This window comes from Leuciscus leuciscus, assembly GCF_965113295.1.
Source record: "Leuciscus leuciscus genome assembly, chromosome: 1".
Taxonomy (NCBI): Eukaryota; Metazoa; Chordata; class Actinopteri; order Cypriniformes; family Leuciscidae; genus Leuciscus; species Leuciscus leuciscus.
Genome location: NC_138725.1, coordinates 61,164,841 through 61,188,542, shown reverse-complemented (window position 1 = coordinate 61,188,542; position 23,702 = coordinate 61,164,841). Strand labels below are relative to the sequence as shown.

Genomic DNA, 23,702 nt, shown 5'->3' with positions numbered 1-23,702 from the left:
GGACTTCTGGGACGTTTACAGGGTCGTGGGATTGCATCAGGCTGGCCTGAGTTTCGTGATATAGTTTATTGTGTTCACTACAGTTAAAAGTTTTGGGTCATTGGCTGAAAAAGCAAATACAATCACTAGTGATTCGATTTAATTAGCACTTTTGACCAATAGGTGGCACATCATAAGTTTGGTGTCAATATGCCAAAGCACTGCAGAGTTACAGCCTCAGAATCAGCTTGGCATCATGACAAGAAGTTCTTTAATGCATTATTTGAGAATGGTTTGGTCTATAAAAAAAGTTTTTAATAGAAGCCAATTGAGCCAATTTTAGTAAAAAACCAGACCAACATTCTAGGAGGAGTCGAAAAAGACGTTTTTCAAAGAAATGAAAAATGGCAGACAGCAGATTCGACCATCTATGGCATAATTGATTATCCTTATTCTCGGGATGGCTCAAGCTTAAGGAATCTTTCAAGACCAGTTTCATAAAAATATGCAAAATTAATCAAATGCTATTTGCATTCTTTGAATTTCCATTATAAATTTAGTTCCAAAACTTTTTTAGCACATTCAGGGCATGGTGTCGATGACACATCAAGTTTTGTAATGATATGCAAGTGCATTTGTAAAATACAGTATTTTACAACAAAATCCAAAATGTTCTAAACCAAAAATGGGAAAATATAGGCCGATATGGGAAAATTGGTATTCGACTCGGTATAATGCAATGAATCAAAAGATAGCCTGCCAGTTTTATGATTTTTGGCCAAATCGTTCTGAAGTTATAAGTAAAAAAGCCATATTTCATATCTCCTGAACAGTAGCACTATGCCGAAGTACTGCACGTAGCCTCAGGTCATGAAGACATGTACCAAGATTCGTCTATAGCTCTGCATTTTGATGTGCTATTTGTCAAATTTGTTCACACATTATTCGAGAAAGGTTTTAATAACTTTTTGCCAGCATGGTCGGAAGATGATGTGAGCCAATTTTGGTGAAATCAGACAAACTATCTAGGACGAGTTAGAAAAAGTTGTTTTTTTGGAAAGTTCAAAATAGCTGGAAAATTTTCATGATGGAAAATGCCGTTGCATTTAAAATCGTCTTGAGCCAAGGAATCAGAAAAAAAAAAAGAAATTTGGCCATTTGGTGACACTAGGGATTGAGTTGAGACTCATGCTGTGGTTAATTGTTCAGACTGTCCTCTATCTGTGTGCCAAATTTCATCATTTTCCCTCAAGAGCAGAAAAGAAGAAGAAAACGAACGGATACAACTTTGCACCTTCTTTGCTTGGCACCTAAAAACAGTTTTCTGTTTTATTAAATTTAAAAAGTTGATTTATTAATGTGATGGCAAAGTTGAATATTTAGGATAATTACTCCAGTCTTCAGTGTCACATGACCCTTCAGAAATTATTCTAATATGATGAGTTGCTGCTCAAAAAACATTTATTATTATTATCAATGTTGAAGCATTTTGTGGAAAGCATGATACTTTTTTGATAAATAGAAAGTTCAAAAGAACATCTATTTGAAATAGAGATATTTTGTAACATTATAAATATATATATTATAAATAAAAAAAACTTAGAGGCCCCAAACTTTTGATTGGTAAAATGTGCTAAACATGGGATCAAAACCCTCTGCCTTATCCAATCATAAACAAGCCAAAATAAAAAATGAAATGCTGTTGGCAGATACTGTAAGTACAGAAGTGAAGTTTTCTGGGCAAATGGGGTTGGACTAATCCAGTTTTTATCAGGATGACAGAAGAAAAACTCACCATTATTAATGCACTGTGTTGAAAACAAGTGTTTATGTAGCTCAACTGCTATGCATGTTGCTAGCAACCCCAAGTTCATGGCTTAGATTCCCAAGAAATTCACTGTAAGACGCTTTGAATAAAAGGCTGTGCGCAACAAATGAAGTGCATGTGAGGATCTAAATAGTTTTGTATTTGTTTCTTAACTGAATTTAGAACTTAGAACATTAGATCGTATTAAAATTACACAACAAATGTAAAAAATCGTAATGAGACCATGTATTACACCTTAATGGTTAGTGTTTAAATTTTATTCTTAATATAAAAAGAGTGCAAATTCTGCACAATCTGCAAGGTTTAGTAAAGATCCAAAACAGACCATCTGTACATGAACATACTAAAAAATAATCCACATTTTGGGTTTCTGGTGTTGTAAGACTTTGATGAAACACTGGGCCTGCTGTGAACAGAACAGATTTACAAAAGAATAAATAATATTAATGAATAAAAATCTGCTTTGTGTTATAATGTAGCACCTTTACACTCTTAGAGGTATGAGGAATTAATTGAGACAGAAATGCATTCCCTTGCTTTATCGTGTGTGAATTTCCAGTGTTAAGAATCGCTTAAATAATAAAAAATGATACTGCAAACAACTTGACTGGTAATATATTAAAATACAAAGTTGTCTCTGAATGTTTTAGGTAAAAGCACTTAGTTTGACATATGGCATAAAATAACATGCTTTGAGTGCATCCCTGGAAATAGTGTGCTTTAAAAAAAAAATTTTTTTTGATAATACTGGACCAGTGGAAAACAAAATTATGATTCGTTTATCAGCTGCTTCATGAAATCCAAGCCTCAATTACGGCACTGATTCCACAGCATAGCAGAAAATGGCAACCGCTTTTTTTTTGGTGATTCAAAAAGAAAGGTGATATGTAGCACAGCAACTACTGGTTTTTATCTTAAGGTAAGTGATCATGGGAAATATAGTCTTATCAAGCCATTCTCTTCCACCTTTTACTAGTTCTGTGTTGAACAGGCTGTTTACCAATGCATACTGACCCAGTATCATACTATTATTCAGTTTCTCTGACCAGTGTTCAAAAGATGTTTCATGCTTCTGATGTTCTGAACTTCCTGATTTACACGGTTCTCAAGTCCCACTTCTAGAATTTTTGGAGCTAGAAGGCTGAATGTCCGGCAGGTGCAAGTCGAGAACCTACAACAATCCTGCGCGCCTCTTCTGTGTCAGGATTGTCCCTTTCCTCGTGACTTTGAGCAGAGATGGAGAACAGCAGGTTGTGAGAGGTGATTAGTGCTGCAACTCTTAATGTCCCAGGACACGCATAAATAAGAATTCATTTGGGTGAAATTGCATCCATCTGAACATCTATCTGTGAGAGAGCGAACAAAAAAGACAGTCAAGATACTGCATTAAATACTGTCACCATTCTAAACATTATTACTTTGTATTAAACGTGCTATTTCATTTAGTATTTTGCAAATCTGAGCAGCTCACCTGTGTATGTTTGTGTTACATGAGAAGAGCTCTCATGGCAGATTTGCTGATACGATTACGTTGTTTTCTCCTCCTTTTTGGGGGGTGAGGAGGGGGCCTGTTAGGTTTGTGTGGAGGGAGATGTTGCAGAGGAGGGGATGTGGTTTCTGTTTGCAACAAAAGAAAAAATCAATCTAGGTATATTCTATTCTGATTTTGCAGTGTTGTTCAGTATTGTTGTGTTGTATTGAATCCAACCACATTAGCCTTATTTTTCTGCACAATAATATGCAATACGGCACTGAACAAGTTTAAGTAGGCGAGTGCATGTGTTACTTTCTGTTCCTGATGTGTAGGTGTCTGGTAGAATATAAGTCAACTGAGATATATTTATAGACATTGGCTGACAGAAGAATCAAACTGAACATGGACCAAATATCCATTTGTTCTTAAACGCTTACATCAAGTGACCAACAAAAACACAGAGGTAGATCGATCTATCTATCGATCTATCCATCTATCCATCTATCCATCCATCCATCCATCCATCCATCCATCCATCCATCCATCCATCCATCCATCCATCCATCCATCCATCCATCCATCTAGTTTTCATCTCACATACAAACCACAACCCTGTAAATTGTTTCTGTGGAACATCTGCCAAGTCAGATCTTTTTATTGATTTGTGGTTATATATTTATTTGACAAATACAGCTAAAAAATATTTTAAATAGCATAAATGACAAAATAAAGTGAACCTGGGGCGTTTTTGTTTTCTTAATGCAAGTTTAAGAAAAACCTCACCATGGTACAGAGATAACATTTTAATTTTGCGGGCCATTCACATAGAAGACAAAGTTCTGCTCCAAAGATTGTGATGAACAGCCAATAAAACGCACCTCACCAGCTTTTTTCTTTAAGTCAAATGTGCTACTTCAACAACTTCTATTAATTTCTACCAGACAATGATAAAAACATGAATGAATGGAAAAACCTCATTATCTGTATCATTTGTGTATTTTACCTGTCCGCTGTGTGGTTGTATAAGTGTGTTGCTGTTTATGATGGAGTTGCTGTAGTTTCTCGTCCGGCTGCATATTCGTCTGTTGTACTTTGAGGTGATGTTTGTGTTTCTGCTCATCTAGGAGTTTGTGCCGTAGCAGCAAGTCTTCCACCTCCTCCTCCTCCTCCTTGGCCTTTCTGTCCATTTGTCTCTGCTCTCGCTCCACCCCTTTTGCCTCTACGTCTGTAGTCTCACCTCTCACATTCTCCTCTACATCTCCCAGATTCTGACTGGCTGTTCCTGTGGGACTGAAAGCAAGTTGGTCTGTCTGATTGGTTGTTCGCAATTGTTCTATTTCTTGCGTGAGGTTTGACTGGTGCTTAAAAGTCTGATTGGTTAATTCCAATGGCCCCATATTATATTCAGATGTCTGATTGGTTGTGCTTTGGTTGGCATTACTCTGTGATTCAAATTGCGTAGCGTTGTGCAGTGACGAATCAGTTTCTTCCTGCTCAGTATGATTCGGCAGTGGCGCCATTGTTCCCTGTGCTGATGTGCCATTCGTGTTGCCGTGTCTCCTTCCATCCGCAGGGTGACGGTGATTACCTTTACCCCCTCCATACCGCGTCTCGTTCCGTTCCCAGCCGTCACGGCCGAAATGGAAAGTGTCTGGTACTCCCGATTCAGAGAACCTCTCTTTGGGCAGCCAACTGTGGCTGAGCAGGTCCTCCAGGCTTAACCTCTGGTTATGTTTGAGTTCATCACTGCGATGGAGCTCATCTTTGGGTCGAGTTTTCCCCAAACGATCCCGTGCATCCTGTTTTTGGCCGGATGATTTCCGGCGCTGGGCAGGCCGAGGAGCCGGCTGACAGCGGCACTCTACATGGTCGAGGACGGAGACGACGGCCTTATCATAGAGCGGCCGCTTGTTCACATACTGTATCTTCATCACCTGAGGATGAAGAGGAGAGGAGAGGAAAGTGAAAGTGGTACATATGCACTCACAGAAAAAAGCTTTAGTACAAAAAAGCATACAGGGTTATTACCCTTTTAAAATGTATATCTATGTACCATGTTTACCCCTTAAATGGTGCATATTTGTATCTTAAAGGTGCATACAGTAGCACTTAAAGTGTAGTAGGACCTAAATGGTACATGTTAGTACATTTTGAAAGGGTACCCCTCCAGTGACTGGGGCGTAATAATATATTGTGTCAACATTATATTACAATACAGAAACGCAACAGTATGTAGGCTATTGTGGATAGCGACTATTGTGACATGAATGTATTGTTACACCCCTAGTAAGTACGCACTTGAAAAGAGTGTGTGTGTGTGTGTGTGTATGTGTGTACCTGTAGGTATCGTGTGTGAGTAAGTACAGGAACACATTGCATGGTCTTGGTGTTACAGCATCCCGAGCACCTCTGCACCTCCACGCACGGAGGCCACAACAGGAAATTTGCATTGCTACGGTCCAACATGGAGCGCGTGACCTCGATGACCTCGGTCCTGACCTTACAGATGGCTTGCTGAGCTGGCTGAGCATCTGCAGACAAACACGGAAACACACAGACACAAATGAACTACGTGAAAAAAAATATAGCAATCAGACTCGATTTTCAGGTGCTTGCTCACGGGCCCGGCGTCAAGAGCCTCTTGATGTCCCACCATCGCAAAGATCCCAAGCCCCCCCATACAATAGCAAAAGCCACCCATAGCAATTTCAACTGATCTTATTTTCCAATCTTATTTTAATAATAGAAGCTTTTCTGTTAGTATTTGTGAATTCACTTCGGGTGCAGCTTCTATTACTTTTGGTGTTCCTCAAGGCTCTTTTCTTGTTTCCGATTTTATTCCCCTTGTATGCTTCCATTGGGGTAAATTTCTAAGAAACACTGTCCTAATCCATCTGCCCCTGGGATCTAACAAGAGGGGTTTGGATACTCTGTTGGCTTGTCTAGCTGACGTAAAGGCCTGGATGTCCTTACATATTCTTCACCTCAGTGCAGGCAAAACTGAGATTATAGTTTTTGAATCTTTAGAAGCTGTTAGCACACCTTGTTTAAACTTTGGCCATTTGTTAACCCATTAGTGAGGAATTTGGGTGTGCTCTTAAATTTGAACAGATTAGTTCTGTGGTCAAAACCAGTTTTTTTCACCTTCGAGACCTAGCTAAGGTAAAATCATTTCTTTCTTTTAAGTACTTTGAAAGGGTGATCCATGTATTTATTGATTCACGAGATCACTCTGGTTTGGCTTTCAACAATAATGATTTTAAAGTGTTTTTACTGTTTTGTTTTGTTTGATCTTTGAACGTATTAGCATCTGCATATATTTCTAAATTTACTATATGTTTACAATTCAGGAAGGTCTCTAAGGTCATCCAACCGACTGCTAAACATTCCTTGGCCTAGGCTGAAATTGAGAGTTGATCGTGCTTTTGCCGTTGCTGCACTGAAACTTTGGAACAGCCCAGCTGTTTTTATTACAATTGCCCCTACACTACACGATTTTAAAGTAAAACTCAAAACATATCTATTTTCTTTTACTTTTAATCATAGCTGATTTGTGTAGTTTCTGGTCTTATCTGTGTTTGTCATTTGTTATGTTGTTTATTGTTTTGTCTTTTGTCTTTTGATATATTGTACAGCACTTTGGTCAACAATCATTGCTCTTTATGGTGCCATGTACTGTAAATACAGTTCCCTTTCGTGGTCACTAGGAGTTACGTCAGTGACGATGAATGGCGAAACCCCATTCGTGGTCACTGACATAACGTCTCCGTTCCCTACTCAGGGAACGAGGGTTACATACGTAACCGAGACGTTGACATTAACATTATGGGACCTCTGGATTTATGAAACCGTGCGTATGGCCCTGTCTGGTGATAATGATGACTAATAATTAATGATGATAATGATGAAAATAACTAAAGTTAATGCTGAAATGTGTAATTTCCAGCCCGATCTCATCCCAAGGCGTCATATACTGACGCTTTTGACATTTCGTCTACATCCAACGCACATGGCACCCTTTAGCGTCAATATGAGACGCAGATAGATATGGGCCAGAAGGCGCCTCCTAGCGGTCTAACCCTAACCCTACCCCAGACCTAAACCTACCCATAACCGAACAAAGCTCTGTGCGAGTCATATTGACGCTAAAGGGTGCCATGTGCGTTGGATGTAGACGAAATGTCAAAAGCATCAGTATATGACGCCCTAGGATGAGAATGCGTTGGTAATTTCTGAGCCCTTAGTCCATCAAACAAATAGCCCCTTTTGATAAACCCACGCAGTTGCAAACACGTTTTGGGGGAATTCACTTACAAATGGCATATTTAGTAGTTTCTGCATATTAAGCAAGGATAGAAACGGTATTTTAACACTGAAAAGAAATACATAACAAATAAATAAAAAAAGAATAAAACCGATATTAAAGCAACAAGACAGAAAAGAGAAGAAGAACAAAGAACTAACCCAGAAGACTGCGTGGTAGACGGTTGCTGGTGTCGTTTTCATGATGACTGTCTGGCTCAACCTCTGAAGAACAAAATAACAGCAACTTTCAAACATCATCAGGTAGCAGAATAGTGGTGATGGCAGACCCTTGTAAGAAACTGCAACTTGTTTCTATTTTCTAGGGATGAAAGTATCAAGAGAACTGGCACACCACACATTGGTTAAGGTTTTTTCTTGTAGTTTCGGAAGAGCTCTTTGCACAGTACATTTTGTCACATGAAGCTAAAGCACTTAAGTAACTCTGCATAAGAGTGTCTACTTAATGTCTTAAATCTTAATGAGGACAACATACAGGTCAAAGTTAAAGACAAAAAGTTGCTTTGTAATAAGCATTCAAAATGCATTCTACATTAAGTGTGTGATGGGGTGTTGTAGCCCAGTCATAATTAACATTTTTATTAAAGGACAATAATTGCCTCCAGGAATGTCAGAAGTATTTTGAGACTTTATCAAAAAACGCTTAAAATTGTTTAAATTTGATTTGACGGCTACAGCACAGGTCACTTCAGTCACTAAACCCATAAATTAGGCCTAGAAAATAATATAAAAAGAAGATAAGAGCAAAACAGAGGAACTTTATATCCACACACATTAAATGTCTGTCTGTGTGCCAAAGAAGAATGACTCATGAGTAATGCATGAGATGTGCGTCTCTGTGAGATTTCCAGTATGTGAGCAATTTAAAGAGAGGCGATTTACCTATGGATTCAGAGAACAGTAGAAACTGCAAGTCCTGAATAGAAGACAAAGATCCACCCTTCACCAACTCAACCACAGCAGCCGGGAGAGGATCGGCCTGGAAGAGAGAGGAAAAGGGAACTAAAGCGTTAGAAATAAATATTCCATTTTTAATAGTCAATGTTTTTGAACAAAAGTGAGCAAAAGTGTCATTAAATTGATCAAAGGGGAGAGAAAAGACTTTTAAGTTGTCAAAAAGTTATATTTGCTGTTTCTTTTGAACTTTCTATTCATCAAAGAATCTTAAAAAAAATGTATCACAGTTTCCACAAAAACATTAAGCAGCAAAACTGTTTTCGACATTGATAATAATAAGAAATATTTATTGAGCATCAAATTGTCATATCAGAATGATTTCTGAAGGATCATGTGACACTGAAGACTGGAGCAATGATGCTGAAAATTCAGCTTTGATCACAGGAATAAATTACATTTTAAAATAATATTTAAATAGAAAAGTTATTTTAAATTGTTTCACAATATTACTGCTTTTGCTGTATTTCTGATCAAATTAATGCAGCCTTGGTGAGCAGAAGAGACTTCTTTCAAAAGCATAAAATCTTACAGATTCCAGAGCTTTGAACGGTAGTGTATGTAAAATAATAATAATAATAATGTACCATCAATCAGTCAAGATTGCAGGTAACCCAGAGAGTGTCATAATGACAAATACATTTATTTTGCTATCCTCCTTATATACACAAAATAAATAAATGGATGTGCAACACTGAATTAATAATAATTAATAATAACACATTGGCTGATGTTAAACTTATCTCTAAATATGTTACAATTTAAAAGTAAATCCATTGTTCTGAAGGCGGGCATCTTCTCCCCTGTTTGACAACATTTGAGCACAGAATTCTGAATGACCAATCAGAAGCAGGCGCATTTATAAACGAATGTGAATGTGGTGTGTGTTTGAGTGTGTGACAGTGAGACAGAGCGTTATGGATGCTGGTTTGTCTCAGGGTGTCAACGCAGGTCTTGGGGACACAATAGCCCTGTTCATACAGCATGTCCAGACAGGGGCCGCTGACCCTCGTCTCCTCCGTCTCATCTGGCAGCATTTATGCAGGACACAGGAAAGAGGGCAGAGAGGAAGTGGGGGATGGAGAGATGGAGAAAAGGTGAGTTTGAGGAGGATAAAGAGAGAGATGGATGAGGGAGGCTACCGGAAGTATGGAGTATTTCAGTAATCGGCGTGATAAGGGAAATCAGTCACATTACTGGCTGGTGATTCAGACAGTTTCGCATGCAGAACAAATGCAGGAATACAAGTGTGCCAAAAGTTTAGAAACATCCTAAATTTGCCGCACCTCTTGTGGTATGCACTTATAATTCAACAGAAATAGATGCATGGTGGAACACTGGTGTATTTTACTCTCTTGGGAACTCTGAGAAGCACAGTGGTCCTGTTGTGTCCAAATGCATAAATCTCGTGAATCATCAGTTTTCCATTTTTCATTTCTTCGTTACATTCTCAAGCGCTCTATCATCCGGCTCTGCATGCATGACCTTCTGCCAATTCCACAGCATGACTTCAGTTCAGATCTATAGTGCTCACCAGGTCATAAATAAGCAGGTAAACATTGTTTGGTTGTTGATGAAATGTTGTCATAGTGATTTCTTGATACTGAGCTCATCACCGAACAGATTGATAGAATGAAACATACACTACATAACATACACTACCGCTCACCAAGGCTGCATTTATTTTAACCAAAATATAGTTAAAACAGTAATATTGTGAAATAACTGTAACTGTAATTTATTCCTGTGATCAAGTCTGAATTTTCAGCATCATTACTCCAATCTTCAGTGTCAAATGATCCTTCAGAAATCATTCTAATATTCTGATTTGATGCTCAAGAAATATTTCTTCTTATTATCAATGTCGAAAACAGTTGTGCTGCTTAATATTTTTGTGGAAACTGTGATACATTTCTTCAGGATTCTGTGATGAAAAGAAAGACCAAATGAAAACAGCATTCATTTGAAACTGAAAATCTTTTGTAACGCTGTAAAAGTTTTTACTGTGAATTTTGATTAATTTGTTCCCAAACTTTTGAATGTGTATGCTTGGACATACACCTTAATACACAGACTAATTCACACCTATATGATTCATAGACATTTATAACACAAACACACTAAATTGCTGTGTGGCTACCCAATGTAAATATATAGCATCACACAACAACAACAGCACACACACAGACAACAGATGGCATACAAAAAGTCCAAACACACAGATATAAGATAGAATAGAACAGAGTAGATCAGAGTAGAACAGAGTAGAATAGAATAGAATAGAATAGAATAGAATAGAATAGAATAGAATACAATAGAATAGAATAGAATAGAATAGAATAGAATAGAATAGAATAGAATAGAATAGAATAGAATAGAATTGAATAGAATAGAATAGACCAAGAGGAAATGTGCATTCTCAGAGGTTGTCATTTCAAAGCTCAGGAGATTTAATGTTGCTCTCATTTATGTCTCATCTTTGTCTCAGACATTTGTTCTAAACAAATGAGGCAGTTTTTGACATACAGTGTACAGAATAGTTGAGATAATTTAGCAAATTTTGGCAAATGTTTGAGTTCCTATTCAGATTTCTGACTTTAGTTTGACTTTGGCGACTTAGCAAATCTGACAACAGTTTGAGACATTTTTGAGATCTCTCCAGAAAGGAAAGACATTATGTGATCTGATTGAATCTGAGACATTAAAGAAATTTCATTTGTATTTTTCTTTCCTATTGGAAAAGACTCAACTGATTCACTCTATTAAAATTTAATTAAAGTTGCAGATTTAATTAAAATAATGCAAGCTATTGAAATATTTTAAACTAATCAATTTAATTATATTTATTATATTATAAATAAAATAAACATTATTACTTTTATTGCACAAAAAGCCAATTAATTGACACTTGTAGGCTGCCTCATCCAAACAAACCAATGGATTGGCGTGGGAGGGTGGAGTGTGTCTCTGTTGATCACCAGTGCTGAACGACACAACCCCTGAGCCCTGCTGCTATATCATCTGAGAGTGAAGGACAGGCCCAGAGCATTCTGGGATTGTGGAGGAGTGGTGGAATGCACAGGCAATGTTGGGGAGTAATGATACATAATTGCACATCTGCTGACAATGCTCTCTCTCTCTCTCTCTCTCACACACACACACACACACACACACACACACGCACACACACACACACACACACATGCCCATATCATCTACTAACACATGCAAATGTGCACGACCATCAGTTTGTTTAGTTGCAAGAAATATTAATGCATGTCTGTATGGTTTTGATTTTTATCTGTAAATGAAAACATATAATCAAGTGAATGTGTCATACTTGTCTAATTTTAACCTATAGCGAGATTTTCCCATCCAATACACATAATAAAGAGATGAAAAAATTATGTTCTTACATGGGGAACTCCCAAAAAAAAAACACACATCTTAAAGTTGAGAGGGATCATAATTACAGCTTTTAAATAATTTCCATTCGAACAAGAAATTACATTTTCAGATTTTTTTTTAAAAAACATCCTTCCGTGCAGTGAAAAAGGTGCATGATTTAGAGTCATGTCTTAAATGAACTAGATATTAATGAAATCTCTTATGATATGTCTCCCTCTATGACTTCTTGTAGGTTTTTTGGGGGGAGGGGGGGTCACAGAAATGTCATATTTTGATTGAGTGCCTAATGCAACACAACTGTGATCAACAGAAGAGCAAACACATTAGAACCTGCAGATCTCGGGTGCTAAATGTCAACAATCATTGGTGCACCAATGACGATAACAAGTTCCTGGAGCCTTCGGGCATCAGATCACTGATTCATTTAATAGAATCAGCCATGGGTAATTCTTTATGATTCTCCATGGGTGATTTATGATGTTGTGGGTTGCCACAGGAAAACTATCCATAAGTTCATGTGGCAGTAACACCATTCAAAGAGGCTTTGAAGCAATGGGAAGAAAAATCCAATAGGCCTACACATGCACAGGTATTCACAAACAGTTGACAAAAGGAATTATTCACCCAAAATGAAAATAGAAAAAAAATTGTATCATGCAAAATATGGCTGCACGACATATCAAAATTATTGAAATATCGCACATATCGCGATATGCATTGTCTATCTGAATGGTTTTAATGGGCTACTTCAAAAAGTTTGAGATCAAAGTTTGAGGTCGACACATATAGCAGAGAATAGACTGGGCACACGACTGTTACTACGTGTGACTTGCTTGACGTTAAAAAGAGTTATTAAGCGCATTAATCTGTGGAAAACATCTCAATGTGGCTCAATGAAATCTGATGTGTATCAATAAGATCCATGCATTAGGTCTTAAAGTGACAGCAGCCTAATACAGTAGACTATACCTGCTACTGTCTGTCAAACAACAAAAGAAAAAGAGAAAATCACTCACTGCTCTTAACTGAACAACTTTTGTAGCTTTAATATGAATCAAGTTGTTGGTATTTCATTTTTGTTTGTTTATTGATGTTAAACTGACATGTCAAATATCAGATTTGTGACATTACTTTTTATGTATTTCTAAAACACTGCCATTCACTTTCAGAAATTGTAGCGATGCTTTCTTTTGAATGTGAAACATATATTGGTTATATAATTTTCAGTTTTTAATATATTTAAATATAATTTAAATTGATTTTAAAGCATCAATTAAAGCATATCATATTGCATATCAAATATCACATTATTTCCATACATGACATCTGTCAAACTACAAAGAGTACAAAAAAAGTACTCCATAAGACTCTTAAGAGTGTAATATTCTGAAGCCATTCAGATTGAAATTTAAAAAATCTTTCCCATTGAAAAAGCTCTGAAATCTCATTTGCCTTTATTTAAAATAAATCTGCCGACAGGTCACGTCAGGTTTTATGTCATTGTCAATGTCAATTTCTATTGGTCAATGAGTCATAACAAACTATGCAACAATTCTAATATCTGAAATCTAGAATGAGATTTAAGAGTTGCAGTGGAGGGAAGATTTTCAACATTTAGGTTAAAACATGTAGACGCATCTTGCCTGTTTAAATAACATTTAAACAAATTGTTGCTTCTGAAGTGGGTTGCTATAAAAGTGACTCACCAAAATTTAATATGAATTTGAATTGAAAATGCAAGAGAGCTACAGCAGAGGGGAAGATTTTCTGGGGGAAAATACTTTAATGTTGGCTTGTTTCCCAACACAGACAGCAACAGATGTGTCGGCCCAGATCCGGCCCACGTCTGGTACGCGTTGATTCCATATTTCCAGATGTGGCCCGGATCTGGGCAGACACTATGTTGCGGTCTGAGAAACAAATCTATCATGTGGCTCCAAAAGAATATACAGCATGTGTCATATGAAATACTTTTGCCTGCTTTTGTCCTTTTGGGGGCTTGACATGTGGTCACCACTAACTCTTAAGGAGAACAACAACAACAAAAATTGTTTGGAAAAACATGAGGGTGAGTAAATAATGACAGATTATTTATTTGGGATGTATCGCCATCAAACAAGTCATTATAATAATAATAATAATAATAAATAAATAAAAAACGTATTGTTAAAGAATCATAAGAATGCATCAGGAACCAATTAACTCTCATATATAGGAAATTGAGATTCATTAGAATGTCCATTGAGACTCTCTTACCTCCGCATTGCCAAACCGCAGACACGCCGCCGCAAGTACCGCGAGAAGTAGCGGGATCCGCGATCTCATCTTGCTGCCGTGCCGCTGCGGGGCTCCACGGGACAGCGCGCATTTAGAGAGACGCTCACGAGACGCTCAGCACTGGGCACCGACTCGCAAGCAAATATCGGGTTAATTAAGCAGCAGTTTGAGTCCCTCAGCGGCTCTGCAGGCTCGACATTCCTCTCAGTGCGCAAACATTCAAATTGCCCTCCACGGCAGAATGAGTCTCTTTTCTGAGGAGCAAGTGGCCCATTTGAAGTCCTTTGAAATGCAGTTTGCGGATTAAAGTGTAGAGGGTTTTTTTCCCAGGCGAAGCACCAAAATCCCGAATTCCTCAACTGGCGGTTATTTAATCATTCATTTACATGGTCCATTCCAATAACGACGCCTCTTGTTATTATCTGAGAAAACTGTCATCTAAAATATCTGTTCAGTCATGTGCAATAAAAAAAAGCAAAAAAAAAATAAAAAAAATAATTCAATTTATATAAAATGTTTTAGCAGTCAAACAGGACTAAAAAAAAACGTATTTTATAGGCTAATATAAAGTGGTGCGCGTGCGGTCCCTTTTGTTTGGTTCAAATTATCACAATTAACAACACATCACCGTTGATTAAGAAGCCTATAAAAAAAGTTATATCTAAAATAGGCTTTCAAATCCAAGATGTTCCATGTGTAATTCACGAGGGTCCCGTCGTCTTCGCATTGCCCCTAATGAAAGCGACATTAATGGAAGTTAAATTAAAACAGTTTTCTTATCAATGTCTAGCGCGTGCACGGCCCCGCGCGAGCTGTCTGTGCGGTGTTGATTATGGGACTGTGGCTCTGAGAGAGGATTTCAGGGGTCTGTATGTGGACTCTTATCTTACCCTCCCCTTAAAGGCAGGGCTGCACTCACTGAGAAAGAGAGAGAGAGAGAGGATGGGAGGTGAGTGAGGAGCTCAGACGAGGTGCTGAAGTCTTGTTGGTAGAAATATCATTTAGATGTACATATGCATGAGAACCAATAGAAAATTTTATTATGTTTTCTTATGTTTTCCATTAATACCACTGAAAATATAATATAGGCTATAGCCTATGTAATTTTATTCACCCTCATGTTTTGCTTGCTTTTTTGAAACACTTTTGCTAAATGTTCATGCTGATGCTTTTCTTTAAGCATTCAGCTATCCCATGACACATTCACTATATTCCAAGTATGAAGGCCTTCAGTAGACCTATATTTTATGTCCTATACTAAAAATCTAACTCACAAATCGCATTTGCATATTTACAGTATTCAAATATGCAAAGCCAATGTCATCAATAGCAATGTCATTACTTATTGCATGTCAGAATTCACTTCATACAGACATAAAAGTAATTTTTACTTGAGATGTTCTTTTATAAATGTGCATGATAATGCAAGAAATATTCAATTCGCATCTTTGATCATTTTTTTAATAAAGAATGACATAAGCCTGAATAAGTTAATGTGACATTAGCATAAAATGAATGTGATGGTGGCTGACATATTCTCTCCAGCCAGTGCACTTTTAAATGTTTTCACAGCATTGCCCATGGTGATGGAATCAAAAGGTGCGTCTAAATACCAAAACTTGTATGACCTTAAATACCAAAACTCTAAATCTTATGACCTTTCAGATTTGCACAATGGGTGTCCGAGTTATGAAACCAAGTGTTCGGCAGCCTAAAATGAAGGTGGCAGGAAAAGCTCTGTTATACATAATTTAATGTAAATCTTCATTCATTAGTAAGATTAATTTATTTTTTCCCACTATAAAGAACCGGTTTTAATGGATGTTAAAGTTTTTTTTTATGGAAACGTCAATACCAATGAAGAATCTTTATTATGAGAGTGTGGTGCGAATATCTTGAGGTGAGGATCTTGAAATGCTGTTGCTTCAGCATGAAGGCCTGAAACACTTTTTAAATGATCATTTTAATGTGAAAATGAATCAGAACAAACACATCTCTTGTATAAAGATCCAGATTTAAGAAAAGATGGTTTATGTTCATACCCATCATGTGATCAAAATCATGTTGCACCAACTCATTTAAAATATATAAATAAAATGATAGTTTTCAAAAAAAAAAAGTTAATATATTTGTTTACTACACTAATAACAAGCCTTTAAGCATAAACCTTTTGAAAGGTCTGCAAAAAAAACTTTTGACTCTCTCTGGCAGTGGATGTTTAAAGGAGAAAATACAGAAAAAGCAGGAGAAAAAAATGTCCAAGTTGCTGCCTTAAATTTTTAAGTACAGTCATCTTGGATGTTTAAGTCATTTAAACTTAAATTACATTAAACTGACTTAAAGGAACCGTATGTAAGATTGTGGCCAAAACTGGTACAGGAGAAAATTAGCAACGTTGGCGTCTGTCTTCAAATTCTTCTCCGTTTTCAGCCGTCTCCATCTTTCAAAGGCATCTCCTAAATCCTTGTTTTATTTCGGACTTTGTCACGACGTATTTCGGATTCATAACGAGGTCTTTTAGTTTTCGTAACGTTAGACATTTTTTATCCGACACATTTGTAGCTGCAGCTGTGGTATCTAGAGCAGAGCTGGCAACCCGGATGCCGAAACACTACTGACTTCGTGATTGGTAGATAGGTGGAGGGTGGAGCTTCAGGCCAAAACACAACATGACAACATCAACATCAGTTGAGGGCTGCAACTTCACTTTTAAATGACAATATCCTGGCCGGACTACTGTTGTTAAGTATTTGAAATGAACATGATTTCTTAATGTCTAGTGACATATCAGGGCCATTTTATGATTAATTGAAATAAATTTCTTACATACGGTTCCTTTAAACAATTTGTTGAATCTTGTATAACAAAAAAAAAAGTTGAAAATGTATTAATTTATTTTGATGAGTTAAAGCAATGTACAAAACCAAAATAGCACTTTAATCACTTTTAACTCAAATTGTGTATTTAAAAACATTTGCACTTAAAACCAAAAGATGTAAATGAACCACGTTTATCAGCAAAGTACTAGAAAAATGTGTGGACAGCTGCCAATGGCCTCAAACAAAAGAGCACTGTGGTCAGACCGATGAGCGCTGCCACAGAGACCCATCACTGACACGCGTGTGCGAGCAGATTTCATCAGTCTTATTAGGAAAAGGACAGGTCAAGAGGTCAAGTGTGAACAAGGCTGGCTGGACAACCTCTCGCATCTAATCCAATCTCTCATTCATCTCTCTGCTCCCGTTCTGTTCTTCTCTTTTCCACAGAATTGTGCAGCGTTCATCTTTTTATTCTCTATTCATCTCACGCTGTAACTCCCACACTCCCTCTTTCTCCTTCCATTTCTTTGTCTCCCGCTTCCTCTCTCCTTCTCCACCTCCTCCCTGCCCCCCTATCATCCTTTCATCCTTTTGATATTGCACTATTTCTTGGTTTCTTTCATCTGTAATATGTACCCATTTGTTCAAGTCTGTTCATGATTATGTACTTCTCTTTCAGTCTCTCTGTACATGCCAAGCTTTAAACAAGTATTTCTCTGTCAGAAAGGCTTTTGGAACGCAGTCAAACAATTATATGTTTACTCATTTAGATCATTTTATTTCACATATAGTGCTGTAGAAATTGCACACTTAAACAGGACATTTAAATGGTTCCTAAAGTGTTCTGAGTGGCTTTAAGTGCGTTGCTATACAAGACTGTTAACAGTTTTGGTGAAGAAAAGAACAATCCCATAAAGCATTGCAATAATCAAATTAAAGACGATGGAGACATATAAAATTACTCATTTAAAATGTTGATTTTATTTATATATATATATATATATATATATATATATATATATATATATATATATAAACAATGTATTTAAGTTTATTGCAAAATATGCATGTACATTTAAACACTTTGAGACCGTAGAGAGATTGACTCAGTTACGACATTCTCAGTGTTTCATGGGAGCTGAAAAGATCTTTTGGTGCGTTTTGCTTGTTTCGCCCCTGATTGGTGGGATTTTCTGTACAGCATCATGGGCAATGTAGTTTTTCACCACAAATTCACTGTAAAAAAATGATACGATCAATAAGTTGTGACAACACATGTTTTTACATTGCTTTAACTCATCAAAATAAGTTAAGCAATTTTCAACTTCTTTTATAAGTTACACAAGATTTAGCTTATTTAAGTAAATGTAATGTAATTTAAGTTGAAATGACTTAAACATCCAAGTTGATTGTGCTTAAAAATGTAAGCAACTTTTTCTTTACAGTGAATAGTATGGATTAACAGTAAAGGCCCGTACACACCGGGACGAATATCGGCGCGCGTTATTCGCCATCGTTTTTCAACGCGTAAATACAATACCACTCCATAACAGTCTATACTCTGCAATACCACTCCATAACAGTCTATACTCTGCAATACCACTCCATAACAGTTCTCTTTTAACAAGATTTTTGTAGTCGCTGTCGCGTTTGTCATATAGTTCTTTATTCCGACACCAACAGCTCTACATTCATCTTGCCTTGCATCTTCCTCGTCATTTCTTCCCGGCAGTGTCTGTCTATGGGCAGTGTAGACGCTACTTGGCGTATTATCTTCTTGGCTGTTACGTATGTGTGCTCGGCAAGACCGTTTTGTGTTTGAGCGCCCCCAAGTTGTGTTTTACTGTAACTTCAGAAGCTCCAGACACGTGAGCAAAAGCGCCAATCTCATTGGTCGGATAGTTTTTGACGCGGTGCGTCAAACCAAAAAACGAACCCGAGGCGTTTAAAAAAAAATTACGCTTTTACGCGTGGCGTTTTTCGCGTCGGTGTGCACACTCACATTGGCGCCCTTTGTTTAGTCACGAGGCGTTAAACGTCGGCGAATATCGCACGCAAAATTCGTCCCGGTGTGTACGGGCCTTAAGGTTATCTTTAATGGTTTATACGTTATCATTAAATATCAATTTCCCAATGGAGAAAATTAAAGGAGTTCTTACTTCTGGAACCCGACGGATCTTCGTTCAGGAGAAGTTCGCCCTGGCTGGTAAACACCTTCGAACTGCCATTGGTTAATCCAAATGACCTAATAGGTAGGTGTGGCTCTGAGACTCCGCCTTCTTTAATGTGGAAATATCATCTGACCCTCGAGGTCAAACACAAGTGAAAACATGAACTCACTGGAGAGCTGTATTATAGCTGAAACTTTGTTGTAATTCTAACTGAAATAAACAGTGACACAATTTTTTTTATGTTTAATACTGTAAAGCTGCTTGAATTAAAGCAATTATCTTGTATAAAGTGCTGTATAAATAAACGTGACGTAACGTGACATGACTGGAGCTTGTGCAAACATATCCACATCACTATGATCAGATGCTTTCTTAACTGCTGTTTTCACACTGCTTTTGTGTTTTTGTTATTGAAAGGACACCATATTTTTATATATATTTAAAAATGAATTTGCGAAAAAATTAAAAAGAACATGGCTGTGTTTATATAGAGGCCTTACTAGCATGGCTCCACAAATAATTGTTCAATCAAAGCTTAATTCACGAGAAATGTAACCAACTTTTGACATTATGCTGTGATCATAATCACTGTGATTGGAGCGCTGTCTTGCTGTGATGTCATTATGACCATCTTAGCTCTGGGACAGGATGCTGTACACGAGTAACAGCGGGGCTCAATGAACCGGATAAAGACCGGAGAGGAACACTATTGTTCAGAACTGCAGAGCCATTACAGCACAAAGCCAGCTGTTGGGACTCATGGGTGTGTTCACTCACAGTCCGAGTGTGGCAGATCAATTATAAACGCCGTTCAGAACTCTATCTAGTCCAGTGAACATGGTCATGCACAGAAGTCTAGATCAGTGTTTCACCACAGCCCCATCATAAAGCTCCCTTCAGCAACACCAAACCAGAAATATGCTCCTTTTAACTTAAATATTATATTAGATATAGATATAACTTTACCACAGATATTATTCAAATAGATATTTTTTTTTGAATAATTCCAACAAAGCAATCGATACTGAAGTTTGAGAAACAGACTCAAAAAGTAGATTCCACTTAAATTAAAGATGTTTTAAAATCCTTAAAAGATAACTTAATGTTAGGATTTAAATTTTAAAATAAATAAATAAATACTGTACACAGGATTGAGAAAAAGTGGAAAAACTATGAAGAACAGTTATAAAACCCAAACAGCAATTTGTCCTACAAATATTGTGCATTACATTATACCAATGCTGCATTTATTTGATCAGAAATACTGTAAAAACTGTAATATTGTGAAATATTACTCACATTTTAAATAGTAAAAGGCAATTTATACTATTTTACTATATTTTAAAATATATTTTATTCCTGTGTTGTCAAAGCTGAATTTTCAGCATAATTACTCCAGTCTTCACTGTCACATGATCTTTCAGAAATCATTATGATTTGCTGTTTAAGACAAATTTCTTATTATTAATGTTGAAAACAGTTAGGCTGCTTAATATTTCAGAAATGTTTTTTTTGTTTGTTTTTTTGTATTTTTGAATGAATAGTTTAAAATAACAACATGTATTTTATAAAATATATTTTTTTTAACAATAATCAATTTAATGCATAAAACTATATGAATTTCTTTAAAACAAATAGCTGCCACCAAACTTTGAAATGGTAATGTATCACATATATTTGTTTTTAATTATTTGAATCTTTTGAAAAGCCCTCATGATTTCTAAAAAGTTTCCTAGATATAAAAAAGCAGAACAGCACACCACAAGAGAAAGAAAGCTATAAAATGAGAGAACTGAGATGGAAAAAGAGACAGAGAGAGAGAAAGAGAGATCAAATAATAAGTCATATTATTCACTGATAGCATGATGAAGTAATGAGTTTTGACAAATGGTCACTCCTCCGCACTGAACCTTTCGCTGCAGGATATTTTGAATGGGCCAATTGTCATCATCTCTGCTATGATGAAGAGGCTCTTATTGGCCTTTTGGATTATATTCATTGATTTGTTCTCATCAAACAACATGTTATTGTTGTCCTCTTCCGGCCAAACTGGTGACTTTGTTCCGAGTGAGTGTACATCTCCTCTCAAACCAAACTAGCTCTGACAAAAGGGAGTTTTCCGTTGCCTAACCTGAACAGCACTTCCTCAGCACACACAATGCTGAAGTGTCACTGGAATCTTTCCACATTACAAAGGAGGTGTTCACCCAGAAGAACACACACTCCTCACAACCTGTCTAAAATAATAACACATTAGGTTTTCTACTACTTAACAGACAATGTGCATCCCCGAATACATTTGTGGTTCAGAACAGAATACTTGACTCGCAACTGATTCCAATGGTTAACATGTTGCAAAGCTAATGATGCAACAACACTCTGTAAGCATATAAAAACATATTTGTATTTGTAAACTATATCTAAATGTTAAACATACACTTGTGCTCAAAAAGTTTGGAATAATAAAAATGTTTTGTCATTTATTCGATAAAAAAAATCTTTAGTGTCACATGATCCTTCAGAAATCATTCTAATTATAGAGACTTTCAAAAATATATATATAAAAATGTTTTATTCCAAACTCATTATGACTTGCCATTTATAACCAATTTTATTTCTATAATGTGACATATTTCAGAGAGAATTTGAAAGGCAAAAAATGGCCATTTTTATCCACCAGCCAAAAAAGAAATAAGTGACACCAACTGAATATGAAAATCATTTCAGAGTAAGGGCAAGTCTTAAAATTTTGATTAAAATTAAACTAGAAAATGAGGCCAATTTTAATTTAATTTTGACTACATTTGAAATATTGGACACAAGAATCACCTCTGATTCACCTCCTATAGTTCAAGGTTCATGGGACTTTTCTTCTTTCCCCTTCGTTCCTCTTCTGTTGCTTCATTATTCCCCCTTTCTTTCTCGTCTTCCTTCTCTCCACACACAGAGGGGAAAGAAACATAAACAACCCAAACTTGGCTTTAATTCTCGATTATGATTTTTAAAAGCATCACCACAAAGAAATAATATTCCATAAAATCTTCTGTTTGCATTTTTTTACATCTAAATTACACACAGATATTTTGTTTGTGGCTGGATGTTTTTCAAGGATGTTTTTAGATTCTGTTGGGAACAGTGTTGAAAAGTGACTCACTCGTGCCATAGCAAGTTAGAGCCAAAAAACCTCTGACCTCTTCTGAGTCCCTTAAAAGATCTCAAATATTTTAGTGAGCGCAGTTAACATTCAGCCACAGATAAAGCTTTCTCTGTCTCGAAGAGCAGGATCATCAAGACACACTGTATGAAACACCACAAACTGTACAAGTGTGTATTCACCTAGTATGTGCTAACTAACACTGCATAGTTTTAACTTAACATGTGATACTGTGGCCATGAATTAAGAATTCATTCCAAGACTTAATTTGTGGCCACGTTTTATAAATTCATCCCCTCATTTTTAATGTCGTAAAATCCAGTCAATCGTGGGAACAAATTCTTAATTTGTGGCCTCAATATCTTGTGCGAGGCTCCGTACATCTGCAATGCCTATCTCTCTGCAAGAGGGAGGGGAGGTTATTTTGAAAGCTTATGAGGGCACATGGATTAAAAAAAAAATATTATGTGCACATATAAATCATTTATAAGTACATCAGTATTTCATAAAAAAAAACGAGAATGCCCATTTTGATTTCATGGTGTGTTCTAAACTAAATTTCTCATCAAGTTAGTGCATTTTAAGCATTTTTACATTTATACAAAATAATAACTATAATAATTCAGATTTCAGATCTGTTTTATTTGTGAACTGATGCTCAGCTTTTCTTTTAAATAATCAAATAATTTTCGGATCATCAGTCATCAAAGCCCGGTAAACATTGCAGATTAATTTCACCAAGCTCACTAAAAAAAAAACATACAGATTGTGTTTTCAGGTGTAAATGTGACATGACAAAGCGGTGATATCCAACTTTTTAATGAGTCTTTCCATTTACACCATTATTTGCTCATTCAGGTACGTTTACACGACAAGTCGCGTTTTTCGTGTACAGATGGCAACATTGTCAAAACGATCCCCATTCACACGGATCCGAGAAAGCGACTAAAACGCTGTATTATTCATGCCAGGCCAGTAGTTGGCGATGTCACTTTATAAAGAAACATTATGCGCCTTAAGACTGAACACATAATACACATGCGTGTGACGTCACCGTTTTCACAAATTCACATTTTTGTAGTTTACACAGAGACGATAACGGTATTGTTTTCAAAAACTTCCGCTTTAAGGCCCCTAAAACGCTGTTGTTGTGTAAATGAACAGCCAGAACGCATGAAAAGTTTTCCATTTTTAGTTGTGTGGTGTCGTGTAAAAGTTTACACAAGTTTACACAAAATGGTGTCGTGTAAAAGGCCCCTCAGGCTGATTCACATAACAAGAGGTGGGACTTATCGCACGAACAGCCAATCATAGC

At 36.7% G+C, this 23,702-nt stretch overlaps 1 protein-coding gene and 1 long non-coding RNA gene across 2 annotated transcripts in view; both read right to left on the bottom strand.

Moving 5' to 3' along the window:
• LOC309495868 overlaps positions 1-23,702 on the bottom strand; it is a 107,815-nt gene that overhangs the window by 70,350 nt on the left and 13,763 nt on the right. The gene's annotated exons all lie outside the window — the stretch shown is intronic.
• On the bottom strand, positions 2,043-15,099 carry pdgfbb (platelet-derived growth factor beta polypeptide b). The gene is made up of 7 exons (XM_082166161.1): positions 14,223-15,099; positions 8,487-8,583; positions 7,746-7,808; positions 5,619-5,812; positions 4,285-5,215; positions 3,279-3,424; positions 2,043-3,153 (listed from the first exon to the last, which is right to left on the bottom strand). The coding sequence occupies exons 1-6, from the start codon at positions 14,289-14,291 to the stop codon at positions 3,294-3,296; spliced, it is 1,485 nt and encodes a 494-aa protein (XP_082022287.1). The 5' UTR covers positions 14,292-15,099; the 3' UTR covers positions 2,043-3,153; positions 3,279-3,293.

What these genes read in the sequence shown, in the direction of transcription:
- pdgfbb (XM_082166161.1), bottom strand. Translation starts at nt 14,291, where the DNA reads ATGAGATCGCGGATCCCGCTACTTCTCGCGGTACTTGCGGCGGCGTGT. An exon ending in ACTGTTCTCTGAATCCATAG is followed by an intron (nt 7,809 to 8,486) that starts GTAAATCGCCTC and finishes TTTGTTCTTCAG; the next exon opens with AGGTTGAGCCAGACAGTCAT. An exon ending in TACAACCACACAGCGGACAG is followed by an intron (nt 3,425 to 4,284) that starts GTAAAATACACA and finishes TGTTGCAAACAG; the next exon opens with AAACCACATCCCCTCCTCTG.